This window comes from Cryptomeria japonica, chromosome 9 (genome assembly GCF_030272615.1).
Source record: "Cryptomeria japonica chromosome 9, Sugi_1.0, whole genome shotgun sequence".
In the NCBI taxonomy this organism is placed as follows: domain Eukaryota; kingdom Viridiplantae; phylum Streptophyta; class Pinopsida; order Cupressales; family Cupressaceae; genus Cryptomeria; species Cryptomeria japonica.
Window position 1 is genome coordinate 433,827,627 of NC_081413.1, and position 23,935 is coordinate 433,851,561.

Genomic DNA, 23,935 nt, shown 5'->3' on the forward strand with positions numbered 1-23,935 from the left:
GGACCTAAGTAATAAATAATTAGATAGTTGTCCTAAAATTACTCCAACAAAGGGCAAGCATATCAAACATTGAAATAAGGAATTCAAAACATTAAGAAATGAGAAGAAATAGCTAGAGTAAAAACTCTTGAAAATACCAATCTTCCTCCATTCTTCCTCAAATATGATGAGCAATTCTAGTTTAAATGCAAGCAATCCAACAAACCTCCCTTAGCAATTCAACTCCTTGCCCAAGCAAATCCAAAACCAATGAAATCCACCCAATTCCCATTTTTGAGAAGAGGGTTTGAGAGGGATAGCAAGTTTTTCCAAGAACAAAGAATCAACAAAAAGACCAAGTCTTTTCCCTTATGCATTTTTTCAATTTTTTTATTTCAATTTTATTTAATTTCTTTTCTATTCTCTCTTTCCTCTATTTCCAATTCTCTAATTTCCATTTTCATAAATTTATAATTTGATGAATATAAAATGACTAATTCATATTCCTTTCAAAGACAATTAAAATAATATGATTTAATCAATTATTTTGAAGCCAAAGAGAAATTTCCGAACAATAATTTTAACTGATTGCAAAAAATCAGCTATCATCTCTGATGCATTTAAATAACATTTCTCCCTTTCATTTCTTTCCCAATTTTCCTATTCCCAATGCATCAAGCATTGTTCACACACAAACTTTATTTTCAAAATACAATTTCATGCAAATGAGAAATAAACATTCATAAATTAACTTACACAATTATTGGTTTTCCACAACACATGGATACTTAAATCATCACTAGTTCGGATTCAAAACTAGAAGGGAAAACATGGCTCATCTCGCACTTAATTAAGTGCAATAGTAGCTACCAAACACAAAAGCCCAAAGTGACATCTCCAATATAACCACCTTAGGGCATAACGTAGGCCTGCATATCAGGCGGAGAAATAAACCTGTACCTATATCCACTCAATGCATACATGAAGCATAGCTGCTCAATACATAATAATCAAAGCACATGAAAATCATCCAACAAGGTTCAACATCAGATAAAATATATAATCATGATATATATTTCTATCCATGAACTAAAGCATTAAGATAAACTAGGCATATAAAGCATAAAAAAATGCATCTGAAGGAACACAACATTAGTGAAACACATCAAGTCTGCACAAGGAACTTGGCACACTACCATACACGTATCACAATGCGTACCAAACATCAACCATTGACATGTTGAGGAACCTCATCTTGAAACATGCAGGTGGTCCAAACACACCATGAAACACTCAAAATAACAAGCATACACACTATGCTTCCCTTGATAAAGAGTCAAAAAACAATGCCCAAATCAAGACATGTCAAGGCTGCAAATAGGTTGGCATTACATCCTCTCCCACAAAGATTAGGTGTACTCTTTGAAGCCTACACAAAACAAGGATAAGTTACACTTAGTACTCGATTCTTCAAAGTTTTAAACACTATAGATCTCACAAGATCAACCCTCTAGATTCTCACACAGTCTAGGCCTCAACACATAACACACATGTAAAGGTGAGCAAATTAGGAGAGCACTGCGCACTAGGTGTGTAACCACTTCAAAGAATACAATGCTTCATTGTATGGTTGCCACTACAATTGAGGGCAAGCTCAAACCATGTGGTCCAACCTATCACGAGAAAACAAAGACCACTACCACTTCTAGGAACTCCATCTAGCCACTAAATCAGCCAAGAAAAGGCACACAAACTACAAACAGTAGCTCTTCACGAGCCTTCAAAACACAAGGTTGCACTTCCTATGATCTCTTCCAAGACCAAGGCCTTAATCCTCAAAGCTAAAACACAAAAAGCTAGGGGAAAACCATCCCACAAGGCTAGAGGCAACACTATCTCACCACCATGCTCATAAAAAACATGCCTCACTTTTAGACATGGTCACACTCCACATGGCCCTCCCTCATGTACCACTCTAGAAAGTTGAGGATTTTGTTAACCCCCTAGCTTCTCAACACAAAACTAGGAATAGCATAGGGGTTCTTAGAGGGAAAAATCTAGGCATGGACCTCTTAAAAGCATAAGAATTCCCAACAAGCGAGGCCTAGCAATCCCCAAACTCACAAGGAAACATCCAAGGAAGCAACTAATGTAATACACCTACGGTTCTCACATCTGATTTACTAGTTTAATTAGGTTTTACAAATCTTGACCAGTTTTTACTTTTTAGATATTTGATTTCAAGTGAATTCTTCATAATAGCAATACTAACTCAATAAATAGTATTGCAAAATAATTAATCAGAATTTCTACAAGAATTTAAGTTCAAATAATTGCAGTCTTTGATATTCAATCAATTACCAAAATCAAAGAGTAGTGGGAATAAACTCTCGTCTGATATAGGTTGACAAGTGATGGATCAGTTACACTAGGCCGGGTATTATTTACTGTAAGCCTCCTTTCCAAGGGTGAATCCCTGTTTGATCAGATTGCAAGGGTTTATGTGCAACACTTGGATAACCTCCAGTGCCAAACTCAGGTTCAAATCTGATGTGCTACTCACTGTCAGGGTTCAGATGAAGGTTTAATTCAGGGTGATTGTTGCTTTTATCCAGGTTATGGTGGAAGTGCTATGGTTAGATCTGCAGCAACAGAATTGATTGGTTGTTCCAGTCAAGTATGAAACCTGACCTCCTTTCCTTTATCTGTTGACACCTAGATCTAAGGTGTGTAACACTCAGGGGCTGGTGCCCCTAAGAAGATGACCTTTGAATGCTGCTCCAATGGTTCTTAGGTCTGTTCACCTAGGGATGGATAGAATTGAATCAGCATCTGCAAAATATTTGCCTCCAATCTACACAGATCTGCTTTCCAAGTGAGAGCTTGTTGCTTGCTGTAGTCTGTGTGTGCCTGGTAGATTATAATAAACCCTCACGTAGCTGATATAGGATCTGATGGATGCTTTAGAACGGTTAGGATGAACAGATCATACAAACTATAGGTCTGATTGCCCAGTCACCCTCTTCTGCCAATCCCTGCATGTGTGTTGGTTCTGAAAGTAGGGCACTTTAACCTTGGATCAGTGAAATTTTTGAAAGTGAAATGGAAAATAAGAAGATCGAGGACAGGGTTTCCATAACACCTCAGGAAATCTGCTCTATAGGGTTTCTGTCCCATATATATATATATATATAAACCCCATAAAGGCCGACTTTCAAAATAGACTTATTTTATTTATTTATTTAATATAGGTTGGCCCAAAATTAGGCACCAAAATTAAATGTCAAATATTTGATTTGATTTTTTTATTATTATTTTTATAATTTTTAAATATATACTAAATTGGTGTTGAGAAAACCACTTTTTTCTCTCTACTGGCTGACCCAGCTAGGGGGGGGGACATGACAACTAAACACAAACATAGGAGCAAAAAACTTTGATTTACACCACCACGATGCTTAGCTATGACCAACCTAAGGGTTAACCAATCCAACAAGATCATGAAATCACGACCAACAAGGCAACACAAAAGCTCTACAAGGCTCAAACACCAAGTATTTTCAAAATAGAATATGTAGGATGGCCAATTCTTCATACAAGAATTGCATCCCTTCGAGCATCAAGCTAGGAACACCTCCAAACTACCAAGGATGAACTCCTACAACCACCAGGCTAACCTCACTTGGCAACCCAACAAGGGATAGATATATAAATATGATATAATAGATATAGATAATATGTGCCAAAATACTTACTAATGCACCACCACAACCTTACACTATGTCAACATAAGTGCAATTATGGAAACCGCTTCAAAAAAATACAATATTCACCTTCATGCTATTAAATAACATGGCTTTTGGTGTCTACAACACCTCAATAAACACTCAGCTGATGCCTGAGCAATAGGAAACATGGTTGCAAGACTGTGGCAAACAAGAGAAGGACAAGCAAGAACAAGTATAGTTGGTGGACTAAATGACAACCAACCATCTACTAGCACTTAGAGCCAGGCACAATCCATACAAGGAATTCAACATGAATCATTCTCAAGCCTACAAAGATCCAAATCACTCTCATACAGAGATTTGAATACACTTAACTCCGTGCAAATCACAAGGTAGTCACACCGATTTATTTGCTACTCGTAGCTAGAAATAATAGCTACAAATAGAAGGGGCTTTTGGGACAACTCAGTAGTTGGCAACTCAACGGTCATAATGGGAGCCTCTTTTGGAGGGAAATTGATGATGTTTCATTTATTTTCCAAGAGGGGGTCGTGAAGGGTTGCTCTTCTATATATTTGGAGGTTATTTCACATTCTGGGCATCCTATCTTGCTCATTCTAACCAGCTTCTGGTGTATTTCTTCAAAGGTTGATAAACCAATGAAGAGGGATCTCTAAGGCTGATAAACCAAGGAGATTGAGGCTCAAAGACAGTGGTCCTGAGGGTCTCCAAGGGCTATCTCATCCAGAGGTTGTATTGGTGCTTAATGGTTTCAGTTTGCAGTGTTTTCTTCAGCAGTTTGTAAGTGTTTTGTAGAGGATTTGAGTGTATAGTTTAGTTGTGTGGTTTCAGTTTTGTATTGCTATTAATAACAGCATATATTTTTGTCCTTGGCTGTTGTTGAGATGTTATTTCATGCGCTTTTCTGTTGTGGGAAAGTGTGGGAAGTTTGGGGAAGTTTCAGTTGAAATTGTAGCTATTTCTTGTGTTTGGATAATTAAGAGTGGGATTTTGTTCATTGTAATTTGCAGCAGATGTTCATTGCTGTTATTTGATGTTTTGAACAACGAAGTAGATGTAATATCATGGGTAAATCTGTTATAAAACAATCTACATCAGTTGCATTGATTTGGGTTTCAGTTTGTTATGTTTTTGGAGATCATTTCAGTAGTACCCAATTTTCCTATTTTCAAGTTTATGCAAATCTGATTTTAAGATTAAAAACAATCATTCAATCTGATTTATATATTTGATAAGGGGACATCACATCCTATCAATTTTTTTAGGTAAGATGTACCCTATCAATTGTCTTTCTAGAGTTGTAATTCACTTTGCATTAAATGCTCAAGCCACATGGCATATTAATAAAATTAATGAAAATTGACACAAGTGGCCTATGCATATCTTAGGATGCATAAATAAGCATCACAAATTAGTTGGTTCATTAATATGCATTGTAGGTCATAAATGTTAGCACAAAATAAATGATAGAATAAATACATAGCAGTGAAAAGAATAGCTTGAAAATTGGGTTAGGTCACTCAACATCACAAAAATATGTATCATCATCAATAGGATTGGTTTTATGCGAGAATGGTGCTAGTAGGATAGCTTGTGGTTCATGAACTAGCACTTAGTTATGTAGAGGAGGTTGAATGGTTAATTGTTACTTTCATTTTTCATGTGCACCCTTTACAGATTTAGTTATGTAGAGGAGGTTGAAATAGTAAAATGTTACTTTCATTTTTCACGTGCACCCTTAGAGATTCTTACCTCCCATAGCTTAGAGCAATCCTTTTGACTTGAACTCATGGGAGGTAGAGCCACTTTCTTACACATGGTGTTTAGGTACAAGGCAACATTGACTTGAGTGAGCACCTAGATGCAATGAGTTGACTTTTTGACCCAGAATTTCAAGTTTTGCAAAAGGAGTTTTGAAAAATGTTTACATTTTTGTGAAACATATGAAGGATTTTTTTCATCTTTTGTGACTTGCGGATTTAGCCCTCTAGGTGTTGGATTGACTTGTAGGGCTGATCTTGGGACATGAAATTGACTTGTGAATTCAATCCCTATTCAATTAATTCTAGCTTATATTTGAGTTGTTTTGCATTCATTTTTCAATTGATCGAGGACTAATTATGGTTTTTCTTCATGTTGATGGTAGACTAAGCAAGAGATCTTTGAGACACTGTGAAACCAATAGATCAGAAGCATGTGCTTGATTCTACCCACATATAGTGATTGGGCTCTCCTAGAGGTGGTGGGGTTAGATGCATGGAGATGCTATCGCCATTATACTAGATGAGAGATTATTCACTACCCTTGCAAAGAGGGACTCAGATACACATTTTCCATTTGCCCATATTAGAGAGCTCATCATTACATAAGAGGATGTGTATCATGTGCCCCCTAGTGAGAGGGAGACAAATTAAGATTTGTCACATGGGAGGAGGATAGGGATCTCTATCAACAATGCATGGGACATCTTATGTATAGATGGGTTGGAGCCCCCTACAACAATATTGTTTTTGGTGGTGTGTCCTTCAGGTGCAAGTGCTTACTTTTGTTTGTTGGTATTTTGGTATTGTTGGATGGCAAGGGTCCCGACAATTTTTATAGGCTTCCCTAGATTTGTTGGGAGATTCAGCAGCATTATTCCGACAATTTTTATAGGCTTCCCTAGATTTGTTGGGAGATTCAGCAGCATTAACATCTATGTTTTTAGGGCCGATGCATGTTAGCTCATATGTATGATGTTTTGGAATAGTTTGTTGATGAGACACATGCAAGTAGTAGGGGTCGCCTCTCTCTTCAAGACTTGGGCATATGAGCACCTATGTGTTCCCCATCCTCCAGGTCTTACATTAGTAGTAGCAGGCACAATGTTAGTATCCCGATGGATAGAAGCAACATAGGTTGATGGAGTGTAAAGACGTAAATTGTGCTAACTTCAAAAATAGCTGAAATACTCTTTATTCTTAAATAAACTCATAAATCAGTTAATAAATCTATTTCATTCCACTTTTCCATCCATAGCTTCATTTGATCATTCCATTTAAATCGTAATAAACACGAAATTTCTATAAAAGATAACGATTCTTCATTCAGTAAATCGATAAAAGTAGCATCTCAATCATACAATACTTAAGCATTTCAAGTTGCCATAAGTTCAATAATAAATAATACAAAGTGAAGGGTGAGAGGCGTCTGTTGATCTACAACCCAAGCTATCGCCAATGCAATCTTTAGCATGAAGACGAGAACAAGATTCGGGCGCTTTTTCCGCCCAATCTTGAAGCTTACGCTTCCTCGGAATTCTTGGTCAATCAAGAATACTCGATCCTGCACGAATTGCTTAGAAAAAGAATTTGAAAGGCAAGATGGAATCTGGTGCGTGCCTAGATGATACATGCATTTTCAATTTTCTAATTCTATTAAGAAACAAGCATTCATTATCAATCAAGGATATGGTAGAGAGCATAAAATAAAAGAATTCCATCTATTTCAATGGTTTATTCAATTTGATTACTCGGCCGAGTATAATGCCATGCATAGCAAAAATAAATAGTTTGGAAAAAGCAACAATTCTCTCTATAATCCACATTCGGCACCCGTCCTGGAAGGTAACTTTCCACAAACACAAGCCTATCTAGCTTTGTTCACATAAATCTTAAAATAAATTTATTCAGAAGACAATCTTTCGCCTTTCAATTCTAGCTTCCTATTTCTTGCAAGATAAAAATACAATGCTAAGAAGACATCTTTCGTTTGAATAGAAATTGAAAGAATAAATCTTTTATTACAACCAATCCTATCTGACAGGAAACAATCTTTTATGGATAATCAAATATACATCTGAAAGAAAACAATCTTTCCCTTCTATCTTTCAAGCAATTTAAAGACAAGAATTAAATATTAAGGAGGTGTAACACATGTATGTATCTTACATATAAATTGAATAAAATGAGTACACATTCTTTTTTTCAATTATCAAAACATTTAAATAACATAATCATTAACATGCATTCCATTTCTTATGGTATAGAATTCTAAGTTTATCTCGTCTAAACTCTCTCTATCTTTCCACGTGTCGTGGTTCATTTACCTCTTTTCTCAAAACATCATATTTAGTTTAATACTAATATGTGACTTTTCATGATTTAAAACTTAACACATTGATTTCACTAATTTACCATAAGGACAATCTAATATGATACAAGTTCATAAAACGCCTATCTATATGGCTTTTTAAATGAGACACTTGATAACCATCTTTTCACTTTATGCAAGGATCTAATTTGAAAGTGTAAGTCTTTTCTTTATGATATCAAAATAAACTGAACACTATTTAATAAGTCACAATCCTAATATTGCGTCTTCTTCGCAGTTCAATTTCAGAGTTTCTCTCTCTATCCTCGTACTCTGTTTCTAGAGGATTGGGTGATCTTATTTCTAAGAGTTTCACTAAGTTTTATCAACAAACTTTCATAAAATATATCATTATTGCATCTATATTTGCATGATCGTAATTTAAACAATTAAAAATGATTCATATTGCAACTCTAACTCTTCCATTAGAATATTTCATAATTTTAAAACTAGATCATTCTTTATCTCTTAATCTCTTCAACAAAACATACTAGATTTGAGCCTACCTCAAGAAACACGATCCAGGTCTATTATGATCCTTGATAACTTCAAATTGTCGGCAATGTGTCCGGATTCCAATGCTTTCCTTATCGGCACTCTTCTATTTCACGAGCTCTCTATTTCCTAGTCCTTATCCTTTCTATATTATTACAATTTCTCTAATAATAATAAAACAACTAACACTCATTCAAGAATCCTAACCCCTAAGTTTGACGCTAAATCGGAGATGATCACCATTGATCTTTTACGACTTGGTCGTAATCACGTCTAAATCTCCTCTACTCTTCTCTTCCACATTCCATTTCATAATCCTTTGTTGCATCCCTTCTTCTCCCTCTCTTCCATCTCTATGGTCTATATATATAGTGTCGTCATCTACCCTCCTTCCTACTTTCGGGCTATCTCTCCTAGTGGTGGATTGATTCTAAATGACACCACTCATGGTTTTATTGCAACGTAACATTCCTAATCGAATTCGAACACCTATGTGTTCACCATGCAAAGTTATGCATTATCCATTTCATGACACCACACCACTAAAGTTTGTTAAATTCATAATTATCTCTTACTAAGTCGACTTTACTAAAAAATGACTTCCTTAAAACATGCAAAGTTAAATCAAATTAACTTCTTACTATGCATGTCGATCAATATATTGGTGGGTTTATGTGGGCTGGTAAACCATGTTACCAATAATTCATGCCACATATTTGGCAGCTTGCAACGTGGATGTTCTTTCATTTAATTAAAAAGGAGTGGTTGGTGTTAATATTGTTTAAAATCTGCAAACCATTTTTTAAGTCCCTTTTTGCCAAGTCAACTTCTTCTATACTACGCATGCCTTGTATTTATCCTACCATCTTGGTGTTACTAGCTATGTAGTCGGTGTCTATTGCAACGTGGTTTGCTTTTATTAAAAGGGAGGAGGGGTGGTCAGTGGTAATACCGACCCCTCCCTTTAATTAAGGGGGGTGGTCGATAGTAATATCGACCACCCTCGTTATTGTTAAATTTTCTTTTAAAAACTTAACCCGCCAATATCGACCACCCTCGTTATTAACTTTTAATAATTTTTTTTATTTTTAATTTTAATTTAATTTAAATCTAAATATAAATAAATAATGACTTTTCATATTATATATATATAATATTGATTTTCATAAAATAATTTAAATTCTGCAAATCTATTTACATATTTAATAATTACATACATATTTACAAGTACATGATCGAATTATTATTAGAATTCATATACATATATATAATACGTATATATATTTATTTTAATCTCAAATGATTATGTAGGTATAAACAAAATTCATGAAGTAATCATATTTCACGATAATTGGATATTTATAACTACATAGATATATATGTATATGATTGAATCAATTTCTCATATACATATATATTTTATACTATTGTCACTATTGTCCAATTTACAAAAGTAATCTTATAAGTACAATTTTTTCATACATTTATACATATCTGAACAAAAAGAACATAAAAACCTAGGGTCAATATTCGTTTTTGAATGATTTACACATTTCATCTCTTTTAACAATAAAGCATAATATTTCACAATCATTTATACAACTTAGATTTAATTCAATCACCACTCAAATCATGCAATCAATGCACATGTATAAATATTTAAATCAATCTACTAATTCAAAATTCATCATTTCAATTTAAACAAACATTCAAATAAGGTCATTTAAATCATCCATCATTACAAGATGCAAATTATAAATCCTAATGTGGTGTGTGAGAGATTCCATCTATACTAACGAAATACAAGAGCTAAGACAACTCTACCTGAACCATGTTCTCGCCTTCGTCTGTGTTCACCTTTTTCCTGCATTCACTTGCACTCAGTTGCTCATTAGCAATGACGATCCAAATTTTGCAATAAAAATTATTACTGATCATTCGATTGTATATAAATCATTTTAGTGCATTCGATCTCCTATCTTATTTCATTGATAATTCCAATTTTATTTTATTTCCAATTCATTTGCGAAAAATAAACATTATTTTCCTAATTAAATAATTATGGAAAATTAGGGTTCGTGACATGGAGCCTTACGACATGATTGTAGGTATTTGATAGATTGATTTTGGTCATTGTTACATGGAGGCCATATTACTAATGAACTATTGATGCAGATGATAGTTTTTAATTGGGTCGCATTAGGTGATTGAGATGGTTCTTTGGATGATAGGCCTCAGTCATGTAGAGGATTTAGCTTGAGAGAGTCCAACATCATTTCAAGATTTGCAAGACTGGAAGGGCTTAGAGGGATAGGCTATAGATCATTGATCAAGCCTTGGCAGATGATGATTAGAGACATGATCCAGTTAAGTTGGGTTAAGGTGATGAGGCAAAGATGGCCATAGATTTCCGTTTATGGTGGGATAGGCAGAGGCCTCCCTCATTCTATGCATTGGATGCTCCAAGGAGCCACCAACAAATGTGGGAGACGATGTGTGGGCACCTCTTACTATTGCCCCACTATAGTGCATCCTAGTCAACAAGGAGTGGTAGGATGGTGACCTAGTAATGATTTAATGATTTTGTCAATTTGTTTCTAAGGGTTTCATTGTACTTTATTTGCACGTGCATGATGATAATTATGATACGTGGGAATATTGCAGATTGGGTGTCATTGACTTTTGTGATCGTTGATCATCTCATCTATTTGTTTTGGCCATTCTAGCTGATAGGATTGCTTGTGACCACATGCATGCTACACAGTTTGCTTCATTATTCAATAATGTCAGCTAGTGACTGAGGCATATAAAGAATTAGCCACATGTTGTGCCACACTCTAGGAAGAGAGGGATGACATGAAAGCAAAGAGACAAAACATGGCAAAGGGGATTAGTTGGATGTGAGCATAAACAACTCCATTTTGGATTTTGACATCATCAAAGTTAAGTGTGTGAGATTAGATGTAGAGTTGGCTAGATGGGTGACCCAAAGGGCCATGCTCCAAGTGAACGTGGCCAATCTTTGGAAGGAGATTGAATGAATGTGTGGGATGACTTTGGTTTTATAAGATAGATTTAGCTCAAGGACACGTATGAAGTCTCATGATAACTAGTGGAGTGGAGTGGAGTGGTGGAGGGGGAAGCTAGGGAACCTTCCCTACAATGATTTTATGAAATTGCGGATTTGGAACTCTTTGTTTGTGTTGGACCCCTTATTATTTTTGGTAATCAACACTAAAGGTAAGTATGGAATTCTCAAATGGTGAATCAATCAATTGTAATATCTCGAGCCAAAACAATAATGGAAATCCAATTCTTAACCTTCTCCAAACACTTATTATTTGGACAACACAATCAAGCCCTAGTATTCAATCAGATCCTAGACAACTCAGATTAAAAATACTGTTTATGCATCAGTAATATAATTACATTTCAGACAGAAAATGAAACATAACTCCTGATCTTCTTATAAAAATGAACAACAAATAACAGATGTAAATCCTGATCTATTTCTTATTACAATAATGACTGTATTACATTCAAATGTTTCTGCAATATTAGTATCTACAACAGCAATTCCTACCACAACAATGGCGAATTGGATCAATACATGAAACATTCTTTAGTCATGAAAATGTCTTTGGATCCTGAGGTGGAATTTAAATTCCTTCTAGTGCTCGAAATCGAAATATTTCTAGAATGATTCTACTCTTTAATGCATAGGAAATCTGAAATACCATGACATAGCAATTTGTCATTTGAAACATGTACCGAGTCAGCTCATGGCAAGAATGAAATGGGTGGGGGTTTGCAAATTTTAAATTTGAATCTTTGAAATTTGAGGGTCAATTCTGTGTGGTGTGGGACAAATTGTGCTTGCTGTGGGGTTGACCCAAGAGAGGAGGAAGGTGCAAATATCAAGGTGGGTAATGAATGCATAAGTGCATGTATAGTTGTAATAAATGGCTAAGTATGGGAATATGTGTAGATACAGATAATATAGAATCAAATGTATGGGAATGAGTGAAAGAGGAGAGGAGAGATGGATCAGCGAATGAAACCTTCACACAAGATTGCACCTGTAATGTCCATTCTTGCTTAGCACGTCATAAATAAATAAATAATAATGCTAGCCTATTATTTGTTCTCCCCATAGGCTAAAGCATTAAGTTAATAAAGGGGATTAAGTGTTTAGTTAAGTAAAAGGAGGAAAAAGTTAAAGTTCGGTGCAAATATATTCAATTATTCATTATGAATGATAATGGGACCATTTTCAAGTCATAATGTTATTTCTACTAGGCGAGTTCATCATGGGGACTAATTTAATAATTAATGCAAGCATTAATTATATTGTCTAAGTTGCTGCAATATGGAGTCTAGATACATCGAACTGCTTTTTGAGGATTGAGGAGCTAATGTATAAGGCATCAAGTTCTTTGAGGAATGTATGTTGGGTTATTTTTTATTATTGATTACTTCTCTTGCAAATCGATTCAAGGCAGCTTTTCTTAGGACAAAACCCCTGGAGAAAATCCTCTTCTGGACGGAACCCCAGGAGATTTACTTTATTCAATACGGTGATTTAGAAGCAATGAAAGGAAATCGCAGGGAAAGATATTTTTCAGAATGATTTCCATAGCCAAAATCCACCTGTGTTAAGGGCAAACAGCTACAAAAGAGAGCTTTTTCAGTCATGCAATTGTTAAGGAATCTAGATCAGAGATAGAGAAAACAATAGTCTAATATTGTATATAGAAGAACAGACTTTTGATGAGATTACTGATATGAATATATTGACCACCGATGTATGTATATAATTCTGTCAATTAATCTTTTATATTATCGACTGCTTACTGGATCATGAAATTTCCACTGTAATTGATTTCAATCACCAGCAAGTATTGAAGTCAGAGTATATGCATGGAGGTGAAAAGTCATGTCCACGTAGAGGCATGACTTCTACGTGGCTTATGCCATGTAGAGTCATGACCCTACGTGAACATGACTCTTCATATGCAATAGTCACCGTTTTAGTTATGCATCAAAACATTTAACGGTGCTTGATGTTACCGGGTTTAATGATACTTTGACTTTGACTTCGACAGTCACTAGATGTATATATTTCGACTTCGACAGTCCTCGGTTTAATCTGCCGTAAGCAATCGGTTACTATTAATCAATATATAATGTGATATATATATATATATATATATATATATATATATGTTGTTTGCTTCAATCCGAATGAGGCTACATCCTTAACACTCCCTCTTAGCAAAAGAGGATTGAATTTCATAATTAAGTTTAAGGAACAATTTTCTAGATATATATATTCATTTGGCATGATCATATACATTCAATCAGTAATTTTTACTAGTGAAATACTTCATATCTCAAAGAGATGGATTATCTGATATTCAGCACTCTGGGACAACAACTACATGAAGTCTTATCAGATAACAACCTTGATCCTAGTGACAAGTGTAAAATTGTCATTATCACAAATGCAATAATTTTAGTATCGTGATATCCGGCACATTCCGGGACAGCAAATTAATGTAGTCAATCATGATATGATTGTTATCATAATTTCCGACACATTTCGGAACAACACTTAATGAAAACAAATCTATAACTCAACATAACAAATTTAGTATCAAGATTTCCGGCACATTCCAGGACAGCAACTTAATGTAGTCAATCTTGATAACAGATCAGGCTATTGTGAAGGTTGTCACCTTACAATAGCGATCTTACATACATCTCATGGAAGATCGTCACCTTTCATGACATAACACATACGTGCAATATTGTATCCAAGATATTCATGAATATATCAAATTACATATGATTAAGATTCAATTTCAATTATAATTTAGTCATACCAAGTTTACCTTTGAAGTACTCCACTTTCAACTTTGCAAGAGGTTTGGTGAATATGTCGGCATTTTGCTCTTCAGTGTTGATGTAGGTCAATTTGATAACATCTCTTTCTACCATATCTCTTATGTAATGGTATGAGATTTCTATATGCTTGGATCGATTGTGAAAAACTGGATTTACAGAAAGTTTGATGCAACTTTGATTATCACAGTGAATCACAGTGGGGTTTAGGGGCTTCCCAAATAGTCCAACTAGCAATTTCCTTAACCACACTGCTTCACGAGCTCCCATGGAGGCAGCCATATATTCGGCTTTAGTGGAACTCTGAGCAACTGTTGACTGTTTTCTGCTAAACTAGGATATCATAGCCGATCCAAGACTAAAACAACACCCCGTTGTACTTTTATGATCAATGGAACTGCCTGCCCAGTCGGAATCAGAATACCCTTGGAGTTGTATCTCAACATTTTTATACTTCAGGCCAAGTCCAATAGTACCACACAAGTATCTTAGAATATGCTTAGTAGCCATTAGGTGAATCTTCTTGGGTTCGCACATCAAATGACTTAACACATTAGTAGCATAACCAATATCAGGGCGAGTGTTTACTAGGTACATAAGGGATCCAATAATTTGTCTATAGTATGTAGGATTTGTAGGTTATGAATCTATTGCTTCACTTTTGAGCTTATGAAGATTTGTTTCCATTGGAATAGATAGAGGTTTACAATCTATCATACCAAATTTGGTCAGGATATCAGTGGTGTATTTTCCTTGATTTAGGAAAATATAATTCTCTTTTTGCCATACTTCTAGACCTAGAAAATAGTGCAGTAGACCTAGATACTTCATATCGAATTCAGCCACAAGATCTTGTTTGCATTTTGCAATGAGATGATCTTCTCCTGTTATCAACAAGTCATCAACATAGAGAACAAGTATTAACATGTCACCATCCGATATTTTGAAGTATATGTTAGAATCTGCTTCATTTTTGGAATATCTTAGCTTGGAGAGATAACTATCTATCCTTTCATACCATGCCCTGGTAGCTTGCTTAAGGTCATAGAGGGCTTTTTTCAGTCTGCACACAGAGATTTCTATCATGTGTAGCAAAGCCTTCAGGTTGTTCTATATATACTTCTTCCTCAATAACACCATTCAAAAATGCGGTCTTTATGTCCATTTGATGTATCTTCCACCCTTTAGACGTTGCAATGGCAATAATGGTTCTTACATAAGTATATTGGGCAACTGGAGCAAATATCTCTTCGTAATCAATTCCAGCCTTTTGAGAAAACCCCCTAGCAACGAATCTGGCTTTGTGTTTTTCAATACTACCATCTGGTGCATATTTGATTTTGAATAACCACTTTGAAGAGACAACTGATTTGTCTTTTGGTCTAGGTACAATGTCCCAGACATCATTTCTGTAAGATAGACTGGTATTCCTCAATCATTGCATCTTTCCAAGATTGACATGTTAAAGCCTCTTCAACATTTGATGGTTCAGATTTTGTAAGCTCGGTCATGAGTGCAACATAGCATGATTGACTTCTTGTTTTCTTATTCTCTTTGAAGATTTCATCAGGTTCCACATTATTTTCCTCAATCATCTTTCTTGCCCATAGTGGTCTTTTCCTGTTGTTAGGATTTTCAGCATTCTCAAAATTAGATGATCGAGGTTCATGATCTTCTATGCTATTCTCCCTCTGATTCTCAATTGTAATATTTTCATCTGATTCTGTGGGTTGATCATCTTCTGCACTTAGAGAGAGTTTATAAGCAGCATCTTCTTCAAATTTGACATCTCTACTGATTTCAATAGATCTTTGTCCTGGAATATGACTTTGTATCCTTTAGTGGTTTCACTGTACCCAACAAATATGCCTTTCTTCCCGGAGGGTTCTAGTTTGGTTCTCTTTTCTTTAGGAACGTGAATATACACGTGGCAACCAAAGATTCTTAGATGGCTTAAATCTGGTTTATTCCCTGTAAAGGCTTCTTTAGGTGTTATATTCTCTAGGATTGAATGAGGGCATTTGTTTTGAATGTAGACAATTGTATTGATGCTTCAGCCCAGAATGAGATATGTAGATTTTGATCATGCATCATGGCTTTAGCGGCTTCGATGATGGTTCTGTTTTTCCTTTCTGCAACTCCATTCTGTTGAGGATTATAAGGCACTGTACACTCCCTCTTAATCCCAATAGAAATGCAGAATTCTTTAAAATTTTCAGAGATATATTCACCCCCATTATCTGATCTTAGATTCTTTATTTTCTTCCCAGTTTGATTTTCCACTAAGGCTTTAAATTCTTTGAATTTTAATAACACTTCATTTGATTCTTTGAGTTTTATGAAATAGATCCAAGTTTTCCTAGAGTAGTCATCAACAAATATCACGTAATACAAAAATCCCCCCAGTGATGGTAATGACATTGGACCACACAAATCAGTGTGGACAAGTTCTAGTACAACTTTTGATTTGTGTTCACTTGATGGAAAAGACCCTTTTGAGTTCTTTCCTAGAGCACATCCTTTACAAGTTCCAACATGATCAGATTTTCGATTGGGTAATCCTGTGGTGATCTTTCCTATAGAAGGTAGGGCACTAAATCGAAGATGTTCTAATCTTCTATGCCAAATTTCATTAGAATTTGATACTTCATGATTTAGTGCTTGTTTATGAGTATTGCATAGTTTGTATAAATTACCATCTCTAGATCCTATAGGAATAACATTCTTTATGTTAGAATTTTTAGGCCAGAGTAGAACTTTATCTTCATGGAAGGTGACACTATATCCTTGATCAGCTAGTCTTGATATAGAGACCAAATTCCTTTTGATACCTGGTACAAAAAGAACATCTTTCAATTGTAATGTAACTCCTGTTCTTAATTGAATTGAGCAGGTCCCATTCCTTTCATTGGATAGTTAGAATTGTCTCCTATTGTAACTTCTTCAGTTGAGTGCCCTTCAAAGGTTTCGAATTGATCTCTAAATCCAGTTATGTGTCATGACGCTCCACTATTGATTATCCACATATGTTTGTTTGAGTTTAGTTTGCTTGATAAGGCTAAGAAGAATAGAGGATTCTCTACTTCCTTAACTTCAGCTATGGTTGCTTGAGCTTTCTTTCTTTCTGGGCGGAACCTGTGAGTGTGTCCAAATTTATCACACCTGTAGCATTGAATCTTGGAGAAGTATCTGCTTTTGTGATTATTTCCTCTCTTCCGTTTGAATTTCCTTTTCTTCTCTTTGTTGCTTGAGTTAGCATTTAGTGCTTGAATTTCTCCTCCTTTGTTTGGACCCATCCCTCTTGTAATTAGTTGAGATTCTTCTTGAGTGCAATCATTCTTGAGTTGATCGAATTGCGGTAGTGTCGGTTGAGCACTAATGCCTTGAATAAAGGATTCCCAACTGGATGGTAATCCCTTAAGTGCTATTAGAGATGGCTCCATATCATCTACATTATTCCCAATAGTTGACAATTGGTCTTTCAACTCTGAAATCCTCATGAAATAGGATGTGATTGTTTCTCCTTTGTTCATGTAGATATGCATTAATTGCTGTTTTAAGGTGAGCAATCTGCTTGCATTATTTATTTCATATGAATTTTGAATGGTCTTGAACATATCATAAGCTGTAGTTAGTTTTGATATGGTTGGAAGAATGTGATCTTTAACAACATCATTTATTATTTTCTTAGCCTTGTTGTGTCTTTTCTAGGTTGTTTTCTCTGGTTCGTCTCTTCTATGTATGCATCTAGTTCGAGTTCTTGAAAAATTGCTATTATTCGAATTCTCCACGAGACAAAGTTGGATGCGCCTTCGAGTCTATCCTCCACTCTAACACTGTTCACCATGATTGTTCTTCCTTTGATTCTGAATGCAAGTCTGAATTTTAATTTAAAAGTGTCACTATCTTTTATTTATTTCTCTACCAACTTGGCTCTGATACCATGTTAAGGAATCTAGATCAGAGATAGAGAAAACAATGGTCTAAATATTGTATATAGAAGAATAGACTTTTGATGAGATTACTGATATGAATATATTGACCACCGATGTATGTATATAATTCTGTCAATTAATCTTTTATATTATCGACTGCTTACTGGATCATGAAATTTCCACTGTAATCGATTTCAATCACCAGCAAGTATTGAAGTCGGAGTATATGTATGGAGGTGAAAAGTCATGTCCACGTAGAGGCATGACTTCTACGTGGCTTATGCCACGTAGAGTCATGACCCTACGTGAACATGACTCTTCGTATGCAATAGTCACCATTTTAGTTATGCATCAAAACATTTAATGGTGCTTGATGCTACCGGGTTTAATGATACTTTGACTTCGACTTCGACAGTCACTATATGTATATATTTCGACTTAGACAGTCCTCAGTTTAATCTGCCATAAGCAATCGGTTACTATTAATCAATATATATATATATGTTGTTTGCTTCAATCCGATTGAGGCTACATCCTTAACAGCAACAAGGTGCGTCTCCTGCTGTTAAAATCGCAGCATCATCCCAGTTTACTGAGGAGTTGGAAGTGTTTATATATTGCAGGTCTGAACCTGGGCATTGATTGTCATCTGAAAATACTCATTCTATGGGCTACGGCCAGCACTGTTAGAAAGGGTTTGGGCTTGATAAAGCCGGTATGTGCTGCATATGAAACATCTACACCTCTGATTATTTACAGTAATAGATATGTATTGAATTTTTTTTCGGATTTTCTTATCTCAATAATAACATGCTAGAAAAGATTACAATTTCCTTATGAGTTCAATATTGCGGCTTCATTTCAAATTCTATCAATGCATGCATAATAAATTTCATGATTCAAGTCAACTTCAAAGCACACAAATGAAATAAACTCTCAAAATCCGTTAAACCTCGAGGAAAGAATATTTCAGCACCATTTGCCAATAGGTAATTTGATTAATCCATTCCATCAAATTGGGCCCAAAAATAAATGGGAATCTGCATGATATGCAAATTTTTGTAACATATTTTATTGAACTGGTTTTTGATGTTGGGAATGTGAAGCCCAACGGTCACATGACCCTTTGGCTTCTCCCATTATCTTTTGGCTTCTACATATGAATGTATAAATAGCTATGTATTGGTGTATTGATATAACCATTGATGAAGAGTTTTCCTTGCTTGAGAGTGGACGTAGCCTTTATGGTGAACCACTATAAATTCGTGCCTTGTGTCTTGTTCTTTAATTCTGTTTCTCTTTCGCTGTTTTATGTTTTCTCTGCTTGTTTCTAATTAACAATTGGTATCAGAGCTTGGTGAAGTTAGTGAGCAGAGATGGAAGAAGATGATGAAGCCGATTTTGTTGTTGAAGAATTTCTTAGCAATTTAGGCTTGACAGGGAGTAATGGTGTGCAAGTGAAAGCTGAAACGAAATGCCATGTACACTGGTGGGATGGATGGAAAAATGAGGAGGATTCATCTGAAGAAGAGGACGCTGAGGCAAGTGAAGATGAACTTGAGGAAGATGAGGTATATGATGTTGAAAACTACCAAGAGAACAAGATTGTGAGGTTGAAGGAGGAGAATTCGTTTCTCATGGATTTATTGATTTTTATGGAAGATTCTTTGGCAAGAGTTTTGGGGCTTGAGACTATGTTAAGTCTAAGGGAAAAGAACTGATGGAAAACTTAAATGGATCAAAAGTAAATATTGGTAGCCTTGAAGATATATCGACTGATAGGCATCTTGAGCTTGAAAATCTTGTAACAGCTCTGGAAAATAATCATAGCAGTTCATAGGCAAATTATTTGCTCTTTAGAAAGATTTACAGAATGTTCTCTTGAGAGAAGCCGAGCTTCTGACCAAGTTGAAGAATGTTGAGGAACAATTAATGGATAAGAAGAATCTCTCAAAAGAATTATCGACATAAGTGACTAGAGGCTTCTCCAGAAGTTTGCCTTGTTTGGAATCTGACTATTTTGTTCTGCCTCCCTTGAGTTTGCCGTCCCTACGTAAAGAGCACAGGGGCACTGATTCGGTTGTTCAGGAAAGTGATAGGTTTCTGTACAGTAATTTTAGAAAAAGTGGCATTCTGGCCTGTGTTATGTATTTTTGCAAGGCTGACTGGATGGATTTCCAGTTTGATGTTGCTGTGCTCCTCAAACAAGCTTTCCAAGACCGTAAGGCAACAATCGAGGTTGTTGTTGACAGGGTTACATGCTTGGTGGATTTTCTCCATTTGATTCAGATTGATCTGAAATTTGTTGCGCAAAGATCAATTGCTTGTATAGACGTTGATGGAAAGTGTTTTTTCTTGAGGATTGTCTATGACGGGATGGGTGAATTGAGCACTTCATCTATTAACCTTGAAATTGACCTCATAATCCATGGCGTCGATCGCTTGGAAGTTGAAAATTGTAGACTAGCTAGAGACAGAGACATGTCACGACGTTTCGAACCAAAAGCCGTGGGAATCGACGTTGGGACATTTGATGGTCCTAGTGTCATGTAGGCAGTGAGGGAACTGCCCTCTAATTCTGATCTACGGATTCAAATGACCACTATTTGCCCTATTTTGCTCGGTCTTCAAAAGCGAATGTTGTTGTCTCCATGCAGGGTATAGAACCAAGTTTGCCGGGAAACAAGCATATTGAAAACTGTGGGTGAGATGATAATACAACGAATGTGCTGTGCGATGCAGTGGAGAGGCATGTTGTAGATGTCATGTGCGAGGAGGCATGCTGCAGATGTCATGTTTTGGTGGCTAAAACTGGTCCTTTGCTGTTGCCCAGTTTGTATTACTTTGATCTAGAGGACATCTCGGTCGAAGCTTCTTGATTGGACATACCCGCGGGCACTTTTGAGCTCCGTTCTGATAGGAGTGGCAGAATTTTCATTGATTTGAGCACCACCATTACTTTTCTGGAAGATGCAGTAGGGCAGAATAAGAACTGGTCTGTTCCAGATGTGGAAAATGAATCAGCCGTGAGAATTGGGAGTGATGTGTGGAGGCTATTCACACCTGAATGAGATGTGTTTTCATGGAAAGCCATGGTAGGAGGACATGCAATAATGGGTGAGTTTGTGTCGTCCAATGAGTATTATGTTGGGCTTATGTCTTTTGTTGACAAGGACCAATTTGAGCCTAGTGCAATTCTCATACAAAATAAGGCTATTTCTGTTGTTGTTCTTTTGCAAGATGAGGTAGATCCCATCATGTCTAAGGAAGATGACAAGCTTTTATATGTTCTGTTAAGGGGGAGCATAGGAGCAGGTGATCGTGATGGAGGAGTGTATTTTGAACCTATTGAAAGTAGTGTTCTTGATTATGGATTAACAGGTGAAGTAGTAAGAGAAGATGTTTTTGACTCTGATTTGTTTTGGAGAAGGCTTATCCGCAGTGTTCATGAATAGTCCTTAGCGAAGTTAAAATCTTCAATGGGCTTGGTTGCAATATGAGATTTGAAGTGGAAGCAGGGATGCCACAGTGCATGGCTGTACCGGTTGGCCTTCAGGGGGTAGATTGTTGGGATTGTGAAGTCCATCACATGATCCTTTGGCTTCTTCCATGATCTTTTGGCTTCTACATATGAATGTATAAATAGCTATGTACTGGTGTATTGATATAACAATTAATGAAGAGTTTTCCCTGCTTGAGAGTGGACGTAGCCTTTATGGTGAACCACTATAAATTCGTGTCTTGTGTCTTGTTTTTTAATTCTGTTTTTCTTTTTCTGTTTTATGTTTTCTCTGCTCATTTCTAATTAACATTGGATGCTCTGATGTTTTAGATGGCTTATTGGAAACTTAATAATTTTAATTCTTGAATTAGCATTCTTTCTTCTCCTTTAATGGAAATCAGTGATTTGATTACTGGAATGAAGATGTTGTCTTCAACTGCCAAAATGGAAAATCTTAATTGTTTGGGTAACTTATAAGTATTTATGACAGGGATGCTTTAAATAATGTAATTTCATGTTAATGTTGTTTCTGGTATTATTTTATTCATAAAAAAAATTGATGTCTGTGGTTAATTGTTTCAATGTTTTGGCACGGACAATAATGACAAATCTTAGTACTTGCCTTGTTATTATTCAATGCGTAGGGGTGGTTCAAATTTGTACTTTTTAATGAAAGCATGTATTAGAAGAGGACGGTTTTTCCAATCAAAGCATTAATGGAAAAGTGTTGCTAAAGGCCTTGAAATGGTTATTAGTTTTGGACATACTAGACTTGCATGTAATGAGATGTAATGTTTATAATGCAAAGGTAAAATCGTTGGCATTTTAGATTTTGAAATGACTGAATCCAAATGTTTACATGCATCCTTTGTGTTTTCCTTTCACCTTTCTCATTTGTTGCATGTTACAGATTTGATTATGTAGACAAGCCTGGAGATCACAATACAAATATTATCATTAGATCTCTGCATGACATTCAGGATGGATCAGAGATATGCCTGAGCTACTTCCCTGTCAATTGGCCATATGCTGAAAGACAAAAAAGGTTATTAGAAGACTATGGCTTTTCTTGCATGTGTGACCGTTGCAGGGTTGAGGAAACATGGAGTGACAAGGAAAGCATGGATGAGGAAAATGCTATCTTGGAGGATGAGATGGAGGATGAAGACATAGAACTTCAGGAGGCAGATGCAATGGGAGAAAATACTGGTGAAGGAGAAAGTGATTTTCCTCATGCATACTTCTTTGTAAAATATCTTTGCCCAGTTGAGAATTGTGGAGGAACTATGGCTCCATTGCCTCCTTGCGATGGTACTCCATCTCCTGTTATGGAATGCAATATGTGTGGTCATTTGAGAACTGATGAAGACTTTAATCAAGACCTGAAAGATCATGGGATGGCTGATTGAAGGAGAATTACTAGATTTTGTTCTCTAATTTGACGAAGTGCTATGAGGTTGTGTATAATATGCTCTTCATTTGAATCATGTGTGCACGCTTAGTAGGAATTCTCCTTTTTTGTCATTCCATCTTGCAAATACCACACCCTGGAGAAAATGAATTGCAGAAATGCATGGCAAAAGAACTCCTAAGAAGGGAAAGGGGTTACAGGGGTTTAAGATGTAAAATTCATGATATATTTTCTCTGATATTTATTTTTTGTCTCATTATGCAATTTTAAGGATGTAAAAAAGAATTCTCTTTAAAGCCTGATTATTTGTTTAATTATCCAAAACATGGGAACTGGATTGTTAGAAAGCTCCAACTGGTAAAATAGTCAGGTTGCCCTGCTGGTAAAATGTCTAGGGCTTAACTATTAATATTTGTCCTGTTAACAGAAAGGATATTTTTGCTTCTTGATTCTTGAGGAAACATTATTACTGACCACCACAGCCATGATTCTCAATTTTAGAACAGTTTGTTGTATACTGCATTCACAAGGTGCACTCCGTCAATGAGGCTATTTGTTTATAATAATAAAGAAGAGTAATAAAAATATGGCATAAATTGGTAATCATGGCAGCCAGTGATCTGCTTATTACACACTTATGGCAAACCTTTTTAATCACTTAGAACAAAGAATCCAGTAAATGAAATGCTGCAAGGATTCCTCAATAACTTGAATATAGATAAAAAATGCAGTAAAATCAACTAGGATAGATAAGCAAGCACAAGTATGTTGAAGCTTACTGTAGATTGCATACTAGGTGGTTATATTTTTCACAAGGAGAAACATAAAA

The 23,935-nt window shown here is 35.8% G+C and overlaps 1 protein-coding gene across 1 annotated transcript in view; it reads left to right on the forward strand.

Annotated features, from left to right (window-relative positions):
- Positions 1–23,550, forward strand: part of LOC131037959 (histone-lysine N-methyltransferase ASHR2) — a 60,469-nt gene extending 36,919 nt beyond the window's left edge. Inside the window, exon 2 of the mRNA XM_057970225.2 lies at positions 22,606–23,550. Within this exon, the coding sequence (XP_057826208.1) occupies positions 22,606–23,104 (499 nt within the window). The 3' untranslated portion in view covers positions 23,105–23,550. The remainder of the gene's footprint in view (positions 1–22,605) is intronic.
- Positions 23,551–23,935: the final 385 nt, after the last annotated feature.